At 37.2% G+C, this 15,505-nt stretch overlaps 1 protein-coding gene across 4 annotated transcripts in view; it reads right to left on the bottom strand.

Moving 5' to 3' along the window:
- Positions 1-4,293: 4,293 nt before the first annotated feature.
- TOR1AIP1 (torsin 1A interacting protein 1) overlaps positions 4,294-15,505 on the bottom strand; it is a 42,719-nt gene continuing 31,507 nt past the window's right edge. For 2 of the 4 annotated variants that reach the window (XM_049868423.1, XM_049868424.1), the window contains 3 exons: positions 15,295-15,363; positions 12,372-12,434; positions 4,294-6,588 (listed from right to left, as the gene is read on the bottom strand). In XM_049868423.1, coding sequence (XP_049724380.1) covers positions 5,807-6,588; positions 12,372-12,434; positions 15,295-15,363 — 914 coding nt within the window. In that variant the 3' untranslated portion in view covers positions 4,294-5,806. Of the gene's footprint in view, positions 6,589-12,371; positions 12,435-12,801; positions 12,847-15,294; positions 15,364-15,505 lie in introns of all 4 variants that reach the window. The other 2 variants (XM_049868422.1, XM_049868421.1) reach the window with 2 other exon arrangements.

The raw sequence follows: 15,505 nt of genomic DNA, 5'->3' as shown, positions 1-15,505 counted from the left end.
CTACAATATGAGCGAGTGAGAGTGGATAAAAGAATTGCCCATCAAGGAATGTAAATAACTAGCATGGGCAATGTCCTTTATAGCGGGCTGTATAACATGCAGTAGATTCTCTTATTACATTTAGCCTAAGAATGGTGCTCTCTAAAAGTAGGAAAAAAGCCCTAAAAATCAAGTTGCATCAGGGGCAGTTTCCTGGCACGGGTGTTACAAAAAAAAAAAAATATCTCCCAGAATTTCTAAGTGCACACGGTTACCTCTTACCTCACTTGCCCAAAAAAACAGATGGAAAACTAAAGAAAACTCAGTGTTCTATTGAGGAACTTACAACAAATTAATAATAGCTATGTATACTAATTTTCTGGTTATACTACAATAGTATCTTGAAGTTTTGATCATTGTTTTTATCAGCATAGAAAACACAAGCAGTGGGAAGAAATAACATTCGTAGCAAAGCCTGTGGTCTCACCTCACTTGAGCTCTTAATTGATGTCTTGAGAGTAAAAATCACATTATTGTATATAGTACCCGTAAACCCATTGCTGTTGAGTTGATTCTGACTCATAGCAACCCTACAGGACAGAGTAGAACTGCCCCATACGGTTTCCAAGGGGTGCCTGGTAGATTCGAACTTCTTAACCACTAAGCCACCAGGGTTTCTGTATATGACACAATACATTATAAAGCTCTAGGTTTTTTTTTGGTAGCACTATCAGAAGGCTAAAATAAGTGTTTAAGTGGAAATAGTACAGAATCAAAATAGACAACCTAATTATTTCATGGACAAGAAACTGAGGTTCATAGTGGAGAAGGAATTGTTTAGGCCAAATTTATCTATAGAGCCATGACTGGAGTCCAGGTTTTAAAATTTCACCATTCTTTCCATTATTTTTCACTCGCTTTTATTTAAAAAAAAAAAAAAAACTAAAAGAAAAAAGCAGGCAAAATGAAATTAACCAGTGTAATATCATGTTACATTTTTTTAAAAAAGCTTTTTATATATTTGAAGATGTATTCAGTTGTCCCTTGAGCTTATTTACTCACTCCTTGTCCTGACCTCAGGAAACTGCCCCACTCCATGGCTCCTATTAAACGGGTGACCTAAAACCAGAAAACCGAACCTAATGCCACAGAGTCAGTTCCGACTCATAGCAACCCTATAGGACAGAATACAACTGCCCAATAGAGCTTCCAAGGAGCACCTGATGGATTCGAACGGCCGACCCTTTGGTTAGCAGCCACAGCACTTAACCACTGCACCACCAAGGTTAAGGTGACCTGGCAACTGTACTTATATCATGTGTTTCTGTTTTTGTTCTGGTGGGATTCTTCTCAGGGAGCAGTCATACATTAGATTGAGCCAATCAGATTCTCTGCCTTGGCACGTAAGTCACAATGGGGAAGATGCTAACGGGCAGAAAGCTCAAAGTGGAGAGGCAGATGGAATGGCTGCTGAGGTCTCCATCAAAGCCTGTCTTCACAGTTCCCATTTGGCTGCCATATTTTCCTATCACCACCCCACTCTCCTTTTCTCTTTTGCTGGTTAGACAGGGTTTTTATGTGTTACACTAAAACAGTTCCTAACTAACTATGTGTGGCTATCTCCACTGTAAACTGCTAACAATCAACATATAGACATGCAACTCTAAGAATTTAGTCTGCCACTTTGTGCTTACTATTTGGGGAGAGGATGCATGAGCTAAAAGAATGCAGAGATATTTTTACTTGTACAGCACTTTGCAGAGTTCTCTATGAGGTATTTTCTTTGCAACATTACATTTAATTACCAAACCGTCAACCCTACTTCTCAATTGTTTTTCTTATCCATTTTCTTTCCACACCTTTAGCATTATCTGAACTACACACTACCCTCTTAGGCAGTATAAAAAGGTGTACGGAAACTTGCTAGCTCTTTTAAGAAAACTCAAATTGCAAACCTCACTGTGAAGACTCACCACCTCCCAGTCCTGTCAGAATTAACCTTCCCCTTGGGAACCTCTCACTAAAAATCTTTGCCTCCACCAGACAACGACCAGTTTTCCCTTCTACCACTTGGGCCATAGGCACACATAGTCCCTTTCTTTTTCTTTATTCATGTTGTTGTGTGCTGTTGAGTAGATGTCCAACTCATAGTGACCTTATAGTAAAGAGCAGAACTGCCCCATAAGGGTTTCCTAGGCTATAATCTTTATGGGAGCAGATTGCCAAGTTGTTTCTCCCGTGGAGCTGCTGGTGGGTTCAAACCACCAGCTTTTTTCATTAGCAACTGAGTGCTTAACCACTGCACCACGTGTACATTAAAAAGATACTCCCCAGCTCTCAAGAGGCATATGGTAATGGAGTGTGCTAAATGCTGTGACAGGGATAATATAGAGTAAATGAGAGCATAAGGGTGGAGCACCTAAACCAGTATTTGGAAGAAGGGTATTAGGGAAGATTTCAAGAATGCTCTGCTTAAAAACTAAGGCCTTAAGAACAAGTAAGGAAACCCTGGTGGCGTAGTGGTTAAGTGCCTATAGCTGCTAATCAAGAGGTCAGCAGTTCAAATCCACCAGGCTCTCCTTGGAAACTCTATGGGGCAGTTCTGTGCTGTCCTATAGGGTCGCTATGAGTCGGAATCGACTCAATAGCAGTGGGTGTGTTTTTTAAGAACAAGTAAGAGTTAGCAGAACATGAGATTGGGGTAAACGGAAGGGCAAAAATGAAGTCTTCCAGAAGTGCCTAAAAATATGCAAAAGACAAGAACACAAGGCATTTAAGTAATTTTTATGATTCATTATGCTTGAAGTATAGAGCATGAGGGATTTTTTCCCTGTTTATGCTCAGGTGATAGCCTATATTATTCCCCCCCTGCCCACCCCGGTCCAGAAGGGCCCTCAAGCACATGGGAACTTCTCTGAATCCGAGAGAGAGAGGCATTCAAGGCAGGAGTTGCCTCTTCTTCCAGTCAGTGGCAACCTTCCCAGTTTGGCTTTCTGGGTTCAGTACGCACATATTCGTCCCAGGTGGCTAATGCCAGTAAAGTCTTTTCCTTATGGAAAGATCCCACCTCCTCCTACCACAAGAGTTTACTCTATAATCTTGATAATGACAGTATAGCAGAATAGTCCGTAATTTTTATACATTCAATGAGAACTGTTCCCTTACACTGACATCATAAAGGCTACTTTCTGAAGGTCCAAGATCACAGGGAAACTGGACTTCATAACTTTAGGTATTAACTAAATGACATGAATTATGCAAACCCTTTCATCTCCACAGTTCTGTTCATAAAATGAAAACCAAGTTTACTTCCCATCTTTGAGGGTATGAGGTTTAGAAAACTTCCTTAAAGATAAGAAAGTCATTAAAAGAAGGGAAGCAAATTACATTTCTAAAAATTTGTAAGATCAGTATTGTACTATGGGGTTTTTCCTGGGCCACAGTTGCTCCCCAGAGTCACAATATGCCAAGATTCTAGAGGCCCTAGTTTCTACTTTCAAGCTGGCAATTTACTAAAATTTTCCTTCTGAAAGGATTACGATACTGTGAATAGAAAATAGAATGATGTTTTGGCCAGCAACCATCTAAAATACAGATGCTCCTGAGTATGCATTCTCAGGTGGGGCAAAAATTGGTCGGGGAGGGACAGAAACACTTAACTGTATATTTACGGCACAAATACATATACGGTTCACAGACAGATATACAGTATATGTGTAGTAGTAAAATTTCATGGGGGAGTTATTAGAAGAATATATCTAAAATGGCTCTCTAAAAAAAAAAAATCAAATCCAGTGCTGTCCAGTCAATTCTGACTCATAGCGACCCTACAGGACAGATTAGAACTGCCCCGTAGAGATTCCAAGGAGTGCCCGGCAGATTTGAACTGCCAACCCTTTGGTTAGCAGTCGTGGCACTTAACCACTACGCCACCAGGGTTTCCACAATGGCTCTCTAGGAGGTGATAATGAAATAAAGTTTGAGAAACACTGCTCTAGAGATTTTTCTGCCAAGTCTCTCATGTCTGAAGTGTATAAAATTCACTATTAAGTAAGCATGGAAATATCTAAATAAACTATTTTAGTAATAATTCAAAATCCCTGGATGAAACAGAAAATCATGGCTATTCCATTTTTAGCCAGTATCCTTGTGAATGGTTCCAATTCTTCGGCCTTTGTTACTCCTAGCAGAAGTCATGAAAATTGCTCATGTGTAAACACTTGAATTAAAAAAAAAAAAAGGCAGCTTATGAATATTAAATTTACAACACATACAGAGAGTACAAACCAAGAAGCCAAATTTATTTAAATTACTAAAATAGCTTTTAAAGTCATTTACAGATTGGTGGCTAGATTTATTTTTCCTGAAAGATATAATTAATATGTTACTTTAAAATTATTTTGGTCAATGAAACATGTAATAAAAACTTAGTTTTCCCATGTTTGTAAAAAATAAGTTTTAAAACTCCTGTTTTAGAATCCTCTATAAAATAAATCAGATGCTCTGACTTTTGACAGGAACAAATTATAATAAGGGGTAAAAACATATGAATGCTAATAGTCCTAGGGGAAAGAAACTGGACCACTCTCTACTTACAGGTGGTGGGACCCTTAAGAGGTAAACGATGAAGCCAATGACTGGCTCTATACTCTAAAAACAATATTTTCATTTAAAGGTTTGTGGGGGAAAAAAAAGAGGTGTATCCAAATTCTAAGATTCTAAGAAAGCCAAAGGAGTTGACTGATGAGAAAGCTCAGTTATAGATGCAAAGTTACAACTGAAATATTATAGTAGTACAGAAATGTATTTTAACATTCTTCATATGTGGTAAAGTTCATTTTCCTTTTGACTGGAGGCACTCAATTAAATTTATCACGTGCATAGTAAATCTTTTTATCTGCTATAGAGCATCATTAAAGGACTTAACTACAACGAGTAGACATGAAGAAAACTAAATCCTTCTCCAATAACTCAGGAAAGCTAATTTAACAAATGGCTTACTAATTCCTGAAATTATCTTTCCTTATTCAAAAGCTTCAGGGTATGTCCAAATAAACTGAATTTGCCCACCCTTATGAGTCAAATGAGCAAGTACACTAAGCCTCATGATACACATGCTTCAAAAATCCTTGGGAAAACCAAGAGTTTCTTAAAGGACATGTAAAAAAAACAAGTCCCAACACAATTCACTGAGATAACAGAGTTCATATACCTGTGTCTAAGTCTCAGTGGCTTACTGTAACATCTTAAAAGACCTTTTTCTTATCTTCCCACAATTTCTCTCTCTTCCCTTGCCCTCCTTCTCCCTCACCAGCCAAAAACAAAGAAAAAAAATCTAAACAGCCAGATGACTGCTCATGACTTCTGTTCCTATAAGCAGCGGCTTACTAAAGAACTCATACCTAAATGTTGTAAAAAGGAACAAGATGGGAAACCACCCACAGTTGCGTTTAGGAAGCTGCCTTACTAATAACTCAAGAAACTTTATGAAAAATCCCAGTTAAAGAATCTGGAAGATTCATAGGAAAGGAGCTTAATCCCTCCCACTGGCCATGCCCTATCCATAATGTTTCAGCCCAGAATCTAAAAACGGCCTCTACGGGAGGCTATCCTTAACACAGCTCTTGGCTGAAATAGAGAAACGATTCTCTCCAGTAACAGATAATTAGATTGAATAAATGATTTAGATGTTCCATGTTTATATAAGAACTTAACTTCCTTTAAAAAGAAACTAGCTCTTTCAAAAAAGAGCTCTGAATCCTGTCTCTGGTTAGAAAGTCTGAAATATTCTCAGAACTTGGGACATGATTTTCTCTTCTCTCACCCCTTATAAACAGAAGCCCCCTTTCAAGGCATTTTCAGGCTGCACAGGCAGGACTAAGTGAGAAATTCGGCTCCAGAGCCCACTCAACTTGTCTGAGTCCATATGATTATAGGAGTCAGGTGTGTCAGAGCTGGTGAACTTGACTCTGAGGAAATCCCTCACTTTTTCTTCAATTTCCTTTAGGCCTAGAGTGGTTTCAAGCGTCTCATCTTCCAACAGGACAGTCAGGACTAAGGCTACATCTTTGAAGGCTGCATTCTCATGGTCACAATACTTGTAGAAGATCAAAGTAGAGCCGGCAGGCAGTGACTCGAAACGGTGCACCACAGCTGCATTCTGGCCATTTCTGAACCCATTGCTCAGTTCCTGGTCCACCTCTAGTTTGACAGTATCACTGTCTTGAGCAGCTTTGCCTGTCCCATCAATCCGGATGGCACGGACACTACGGAAGGAAGAATAGGCATCGGCAATTTGTTCACTCAGACACTTCAGTACTTCTTCAGCATCTCGGGCAGCAGTAAGCAGCAAGATGGCAGGCTGAGGCCGAGGAATGGAGCTATTAAGATGTTTTTCCAGGAATGTGAGGCTCCTTTTCCACAGCTTCTCATCTTGACCTCGGTACTTATTCATAAGTTGTTTCATCTGGTTCTGGAACTCTTGAACGGCAGTGGTTTCTACCTCAGGATTACGACTGGACCAAAAAATCCCAATGGCAATAACAGCTATCAGTAGAAACAGCCAACGCCACGGCATAAAACCTGTAGTTTTGGGTTGTCCAGTCACTTCTGTTCAGGAGGAAAGAAAGGACAGATATGAATACCATTTTCTTAGATTCAAGTGAGAGTCACCTTTAAACCAATATTAATCTTTATAAGTATCAGGTAAAAGAGAAGGAATTTAAAGAAGAGAGCTTCAAGAAAATCTCACACCATAGGCTTTAAGTTATGTGTATAACTATGCATATGTCTATTTAGAAATAAAAGTGCATTCTTCAATGCAAAAATTGTAAGTCTTAGATAAAAATAATTTTAAACACATTAAATGGTATAAGCAAGTCCAAAATAATACAGTTTATAAAACATAACTATTACCGCTACTACTACAGAGTTGGGAAATAAACAGTATTAAAAGACATTTTATAAAATATTTTTCAATATACTCTTTGATTGTTATGAGAGGGGGAAGGGTGGGCAGATGGGAGAGGGGTATTCACTAATTAGATAGTAGATAAGAACTACTTTAGGTGAAGGGAAAGACAGCACACAATACAAGAGAGGTTAGCACAACTGGACTAAACCAAAAGCAAAGGAGTTTCCGGAATAAACCGAATGCTTCAAAGGCCAGCGTAGCAGGGGACCATGGTTTCAGTGGACATCTAAGTCAACTGGCATCATAAAATCTATGAAGAAAACATTCTGCATCCCACTTTGGAGAGTGGCGTCTGAGGTCTTAAATGCTAGCAAGAGGCCATCTAAGAGACCATCAATTGGTCTCAACCCACGTGGACCAAAGGAGAATGAAGAACACCAATGACACAAGGTAATTATGAGCCCAAGAGACAGAAAGGGCCACATAAACCAGAGACTACATCAGCCTGAGACCAGAAGAGCTATGATGCCTGGCTACAACCGATAACTGCCCTGACAGGGAACACAACAGAAAACCCCTGAGGGAGCAGGAGAGCAGCGGGATGCAGACCCCAAATTCTCGTAAAAAGACCAGACTTAATGGTCTGACTGAGCCTAGAAGGACCCCGGTGGTCATGGCCCCCAGGCCTTCTGTTGGCCCAGAACAGGAACCATTTCCAAAGCCAACTCTTCACACAGGGATTGGACTACACAATGGGATGGCGAGGGATGCTGGTGACGAGTGAGTTTCTTGGGTCGGGTGGACACATGAGACTATGTTGGCATCTCCTGTCTGGAGGGGAGATGAGAGGGTAGAGGGGGTTAGAAGCTGATGAAATGAACATGAAAAGAGAGAGTGGAGGAAGGGAGCGGGCTGTCTCATTAGGGGGAGAGGAATTGGGAGTATGTAGCAAGGTATATATAAATTTTTGTGTGAGAGACTGACTTGATTTGTAAACTTTCACTTAAAGCACAACTTAAAAAAATTTTTTTCAGTATAGAATATCAGCAGTTTACATGACTAATTATCCAAGGTGGAATGTTTCTGAAGTATATAAAGGCATAAAGAAAGGGATGTAATAAAAGTGATATCTTCCATATACTCTAACAGCTAGCCGCCCCTTTAAATTACTTGCACTGATGACTATCTTTCTGCAACATGCCAGGTTAACACTATTAACTTTTTTTTGCAATGCATGTCTAATTATTACTGGCAATAATGATAATATCAGTTTATACTTATCTGGTGCTTTTCAGCTTATAAAGCACTTTTTCATAAACCAGTTCATTTAACCAGTCAACAGTATTATAGGAACAGTAACACTTTTATACCTTCTATTTATTGACTGCTTTGGGCTAGTAATTATACTAGAGACCTTGTAGAGTGACAGTTCTCAAAGTATGGTCTGTGGACTCCATGGGGTGCCTCAAGACCCTCTCAGGGCACAAGTCTTTCACCTTCTTGGTTAAATTTATTCCTAGGTATTTTATTCTTTTAGATGTTATTTTAGATGCCTGTGAGAGGGACAGTTGGTGTCAGAATTGATAAAAAGGTTGGAGAGAGGAGGTATATTTGACCTCTGCCTCACAGGAGTCAGCCTTGGGCTACTGATATTGACAATGATCCTTCCCCCTTGTGAAGTTACAGGAGGATCCCATCCCCACGCCATTTTTACAGTTTTGTTTCCTTAATTTCCTTTCCAGATTGCTTGTTGCTGATGTATAGAAACACTCAACTGATTTTTGTATGTCTATCTTGTAGATCAACGGAACTGAATTGAGAGTTCAGAAATAAACCTGTACATATACAATCAATCGATTTTCAACAAGGGTACTAAGTCCATCCAATGGGGAAAGAATAATCTAATAAACAGTGCTAGGACAACTGGATTTCCACAAGCAAAAGAATGAACTTGAACTCATACCTCATACCATATATGAAAACCAACTCAAAATAGGTTAAAGACCTAAATGTAAGACCGAAACCATAAAGCTTTTACAAGAAAAACATAAGAGTAATGCTTCAGGACCTAGTTTTTAACAACGGGTTCTTAGATATATTGAAAGCATGAGTAACAAAAGACAAAATAGATAAATCACACTTCATCAAAATTAAAAACTTCTGTTCATCAGAGGACTTTATCAACAAAGTGAAGATACAGTCAACAGAATGGGAAAAAAAATTTTGGGAACCATGTATCTGATAAGGATTTAATATTCAGAATATATAACTATCATTTAACAAAGAGACAAACCAATCAAAAAATGGATGAGGGACTTGAATAGACATTTCACCAAAGAAATACAAATGGTCAAAACATGAAAAGATGTTCAATGTCATCAGTTATTAAGAAATGCGAATCAAAACCACAATGAAATATCACTTCATACCCACTAAGATGGTTATGATAACAAAAACAAAAGCAGAAAACGAGTGTTAGCAAGAATGTGGAAAAACTGGAATCCTCACCCATTGCTGGTGGGAACTTAAAATGGTACAGCTGCTATAGAAAACAGTTTGGCAGTTCCTCAAAAAGCTAAACAAAGATTTACCATATGATCCAGCAATCCCACTCTTAGGTATATGCTCAAAAGAACTGAAAGCTGGAATGCAAACAGGTACTTATACAACAATGTTCACTACAGCAGTATTCACAATAGCCAAAAAGTAGAAACAGCCTAAATGTCCATCAACAGAAGAATGAATAAATAAAATGTGGTACATGCTTACAATGGAGTATTACTCAGTCACAAGAGAAATGAAAGCCTTATACATGCTGCAACATAGATGAACCTTAAAAGCATTCTGCTGAGTACAACAGGTCAATCACCAAAGGACAAATACTGTATGTACCCACTTACATGAAGTACCTAGAGTAGGCAAATGTTTAGAGACCAAAGTTTATTAGTGGTTACCAGGGGTGGGCAGGAGGGAGGAGGGAAGGGGAAGTCATTGCTTAGGAGACACTCAGCTTCTGTTAAGTGACGGAGAAATTTGGAAACGGATAGTGGTAATGGCTGAACAACATGATGAACATAATGTCACTGAACTGTACATGTAAACAATGTTGAAATGGCAAATTTTTGTTACATATATATTTATAATAATAATAATAATAAAAAGACCATTTCAGGAGGGTCCATGAGAAAACTATCCTCATAATACAAGATATTTCTGATTTTTTTCACTGTGTTGACATTTGCACTGAAATGCAAAAACAACAGTGGGAAAAACTGATGATACCTTAGCACGAATTGGAAACCCTGGTGGCACAGTCATTAAGTGCTATGGCTGCTAACCAAAAGTTCGAATCCACCAGGTGCTCCTTAGAAACTCTGTGAGGCAGTTCTACTCTGTCCTATAGGGTCCCTATGAGTCGGAATTGACTCCATGGCAGTGGGTTTGGTTTTTTGGTTTTAGCCAAATGGTACTAGTATAGTCAGTGTATACTTCACCTTCACGCATTTAAGGTGGAAAAAAAGGCCAGTTTCACTTAGGACTGCCCTTCATGAGGCAGTTAAAATAAATTATTCATTTTATGAAATCTCAGCCCTTAAGTATAAATCTGTTGTGGATTGAACTGTGTCCCCCATAAAAGATATGCTGAACATCTAACCCCTGTACAGATGAATGTGTCCTTGTTTGGGGAAGTGGGGTTTTTCTTTGTAAATATTACAGTTAATGAGGTAATATAGGGGTTGGGTGGGTCCTAATCCTAATCCCTTCTGAGTAGCATTTTATAAAAGAGGAGGGCAGAGATGGAAAGAGAGGAACACATTCAAGGCAGGAGAGAGCATGTGAGGGTCAGTCTAAAAGCCAAGAAATGCTAGGGCTACAAGTGACAAGGAAGGACCTTCCCCTAGAGCCAGCGGAAAGTGGTAGAGACAGAGCATAGCCGTCCTGAAGCCCCAACTTCAAACGTCCAGCCTCCAGACTAAAAAAAAAAGAAATTTCTGTTCGCTGTTCTTTAAAGCCACCCATTATATGGTATTTTGTTATAGCAGCCCCAGGAGACTAAAACAATATCTTTTTAACATTCTATGTGAAGAAATGGAAAGAACATATAAAGTACTTCTGCTACATACCCCACTACAATGTTTGTCTCAGGAAAAGAACTTTACGCAACTGAGCTGAGCGCTAAAGTAGCTTTTTTTCATGGAACATCGTTTTTACTTAGAAAAACAAGTGACAAGCTATGGTTATTCAGACTTACATATTTGGCAGGTATTCTCCTTACTTCTAGGAAAACAACTAACAATATTTATTACCAATTATAAATTCAAGCTTTCAAATGAAAATTAGAATGTGGGAAATATTTAATCTGTCATTATGCACTTGACAGCTCCCACTACTTAAAGATTTTTTTTCTCTTGAGATTGGTGGTAACATTGACAAATGTCATCTTTTGATAATTTATTACGAATTTAGAAGATCTGCATAACTTATAGAATGAATATTTTCAAATGATACAATGCATTGATGTTTTACTCAAAGTACAAGAGAGACCAATGGATTTTAATGTAATAGAGTACAAAAAGGTCATTAATATGGTTTCAGATTTCACATTTGAAATAACATTTAAGAAACTATCACTTGTTGAGTTTGGGTAATATCAAAGGAATAGCCACAAATATTTGAAAAGGCTATTAAAATTCTATATATCTTGTGAAGCTAGATTTTCTGTAGCTACTTCGACCAAAACAATATTATAATAGATTGAATGCAAAACACATATGAGAATCCAGCTCCATGTTATTAAGCTAGGCATTAAAGAGATTAGAAAAAAAGCAAAGCAACTCGTGGCTCTTCTTACCAAATTATTTTAAAATAAATTAATAAATAGTTAAAAATTTTCTCAACTTCAATTTCTAGATTAAAAAAAAAAAGATGAATATAGATAGGTATAATCCATTAAAAAAAAAAAAGCTCTTTGGGGTCCTTAATAATTTTACTACTGTAAAGGGGTATTGGGATCAAAAAGTTTGAGACTCACTGTTAGTTTATTTCCCCTTTAGTAGTAATTCAAGGTGATGAAGAGGCCTAGAGAATTAAAGAAACTTACCCCAAGACTATACAGCAGGTAGAAGGCTCTATGTAATTCAAACGCAGGTTTGTAGACTCCAAACCTCTGATAATTCCATTATATTATGCTATGTGCTGCCTTTCCTGATTCAGCAGGGTTCCATAGGTTAACAGTATTACTAGCTTTACTTACTCATTAACCACTACTTTTGGTCCTATAGAAAATAAAGTGAAGGGGAAAACCAGATGTTGTTTCATATAGTTTGTCCTCAAAGAAGTAAAACTGTTAGTAAAATATACTTTTTTCTTCTGAAGTGCTTAATTTAAAAAGTATTTTGCCATCAAAAAATATTAAAAACAAATATGGACCACCGATTTTAGAGACTTCACTTAATACAAACTGAAAAGACAAACTTACGACGGCTGGAGATTGACGGAGACTGGTTTCCAAGTGCTGATTTCTGAACATTAGTGTTGTCATCTAATGACAGGAGTTAAAAAAAAAAAGACTTATCAATTTATGTTTCATGATTTGAGTATTTACTTCTAATAAAGAAAATACAAATTCTACCAAGAGAAAAGAAAGCAGAGATCAGCCGGAAACAAGAAAAAGCAGAATATCCAATTACTCATTTGACTGAAAGCTCCCTGAGACACAAGACCTTTTTTTTTAATAATAACTCACAGCATGTGGTAGTGTGGTACAAACATAAACTTAATACATTAATTTGTGAGAAAGCCTTGAAGCACTGGTCATAATCATTTAACAGGATTGGTGAAACTGCTGGGACAAAGTCAAGAGGACAAAGCAAATAAGCACAACTATTACAAAAGGAAACATATTATACCATCTGAAAAACTGCCATATATTGAGCTCTTGCCTGGTGAAGATGCTGTAAAGGAGGGGAAAAGGATTATGGATTACTAAACTATATAGATGACGTGTTTAATATGAAGCCCAATCTTAACCCTCACTATTTTCTACCCCAAATGATTCAAGTATATCTTCTGAGGCTTCTGACCATTTCAAATATTAGTATTTTTTAAATTATATTAAAAAACCTTTTACCATTTCTGTAAATAGACAAGAATTTCTGTTTTAGGTTTGAAGCTAAAATGACAGATCTCAAAAATAATCTTCTCATGACTCCATCAACTCTCTACTTCCATCATTACCTTAGAAAATAAAATTAAAACCATCTTAACCCGTCCCTCCCTGCCCCATCCTTCCTGGCATGGCAGCAGGTTGTAACATTTAAGAGAGAGGAAAGAGAGGGGCTATCAGCTGCCTGAAGTATGATTAACTTCTGTGTATTTAAATGACCTTTCTGGAGTTTATCAACAGCTTCATTTCAGAAATACTGGGCTAAACTGGGGGAATCAAATTAGCACTGCTAAGATACAGAAATAGCTTCATTTTGGTCATATGACCAAAAAACCTCAAAAATGACATCAACCCTAACACTGAGAGGCATATTTTTTAATTACTAGTTTAGACTAGGAAACATCATTTAGAAGTCTTCTAAGTTAGGTCACCAAAGTTACGGCTAAATTACTTAAAAAAAAAAAAAAATTGTTTATCCTACCTCACTCCGTGGTTACAAACATCAAATGACAAAAAAAAAAAAATATATATATATATGCTGTGAAGTGTTATTTTATGATGATGTTAATGATAACAGCTAAGTAATACTTATTATGTGACATATGCAGTATTTATGTAAGTCATAGAGCACAAAAACATAGTAGCGTATATACACTGCTGAGGCAGGACACTGTCTAAAAGGTAATATCTATCCCTCTTATTAAAAATATTATTACAGATGGTAACATAAATTCCTAAAAAAAAAATCTTTTTATAAGGTAAAGCTTAAGTTTTCACAGTCTGGAGGGTACAGCAGTAATTATAAAAGCCAGGAGTAGAGAGCACAGAACGTTCACAGTTATAATTACTGGTAATTATTATACCATATAGTGGTAACTGTAAGTGAGCCTTAATAATTATGTGGTACTTAGACTTTAAAAAATTGCAGTCACATATACATAAAATCAGAGCCCTGGTGGCACAGTGGTTAAGAGCTTGGCTGCTAACCAAAAGGTCAGCAGTTTGAATCCACCAGCTGCTCCCTGGAAACCCTAGGGGGCAGTTCTATGCTGTCCTATAAGGTTGCTATGAATCAGAATTGACTCAACAGCAATGGGCATACATAAAATCACTTCAGTCTCAAAACAACCTAGTCACAGGCACTATTTTTTTTAATAATATTTTATTGTGTTTCGGGTGTACATAGAAATTTTTTTCTTTCATTTTTTCCCCTAAATTTTATCTATTTTGTTGTTGAGAACATATACAGCAAAACATACACCAATTCAACAGTTTCTACATGTACAATTTAGTGACACTGATCACATTCTTCAAGTTGTACAACCTTTATCACCCTCCTTTTCTGAGTTGTTCCCTCCTGCTAACATAAATTCATTGCCCCCTAAGGTTCCTATCTGATTTTTGGAGTGGCTGTTGTCAATATGATCCCATATAGACAGTTCTTAAAAGAGCATAATGCTCAAGGCAGACTGTTTTTACTAGCTAAGCTACACTATTGTTTGGTTTATAGGCACTATTTTTTCTACAAATTGAGGTTCACAAAGGTTAAGTGACTTTCCCGAGATCATCCAACTAATAAGTGGAAGAACTAGGACTGAAACCCAAGAGCTCTAACTCCAAACTCTGTCCTCTTTTCTCTATCCCACCTTTGAGACACGTTCTAATGCATGTGTACTAATGAGTCATAATGAGCTATTTATATAAATAGCTCCTATTACTTGGAGTAGCTTTGCATACCCATATTTTAAGTATTAAAAGCTGACAGCCACAAATTATATCATGTTGAGGTTTAGGGTGGATTAAACGTCACAGAATTTAAGAAATACTATAAACTGATGTGATGAAACAATCATAATTTGAATTCAGTGCCTGTGGGTTTGGGGTTTTATATAAACAAAGTCTGTTAAAAACAAAAAGTAGGTATTGCCAAAAGAAAAGAATTTCATTATCCTATATGATTGTATTGCTGCTAGAATTGACAGCATATCAAATCTAGACCCATCAACCACTGGTTTTCTCATACCACTACCTACATTTCATAAACAATCCATCTCCTAACAGTCCAAGCAAATAAAAATTACTAAATTAGTAATCACTGCTATCCTTTATTAATGAAATCACAACCTAAATGCTTACCATGACGAACCAAATACTTTGATATGTTAGATAATCAAGAAAAACACAGCAAATAAACTTAGAAATTATTTCAATAAAAGGAAGAGATTTATCTACTTACTTTGCATCCTACTCCTAATTCTTGGGGTTTGTTCGACCCATTCCTGAAGGTTTTTTTGATATCCTGAACCTGAAGCAAATACATATGTCAAAATATCACTTCACACACTTCAAAACTTTATACCATACTCTATAAATTTAACAGAGAGGCAGAATAATGCAGGGAAGTAAAACAACAAAAGCAACAGGTTCAGAAGGAAAAGTTAATTTCA

The sequence above is a fragment of the Elephas maximus genome, chromosome 24 (assembly GCF_024166365.1).
Source record: "Elephas maximus indicus isolate mEleMax1 chromosome 24, mEleMax1 primary haplotype, whole genome shotgun sequence".
Taxonomy (NCBI): Eukaryota; Metazoa; Chordata; class Mammalia; order Proboscidea; family Elephantidae; genus Elephas; species Elephas maximus.
The sequence above is the reverse complement of the archived record's forward strand: the minus strand, read 5'-3'. Positions and strand labels throughout refer to the sequence as shown.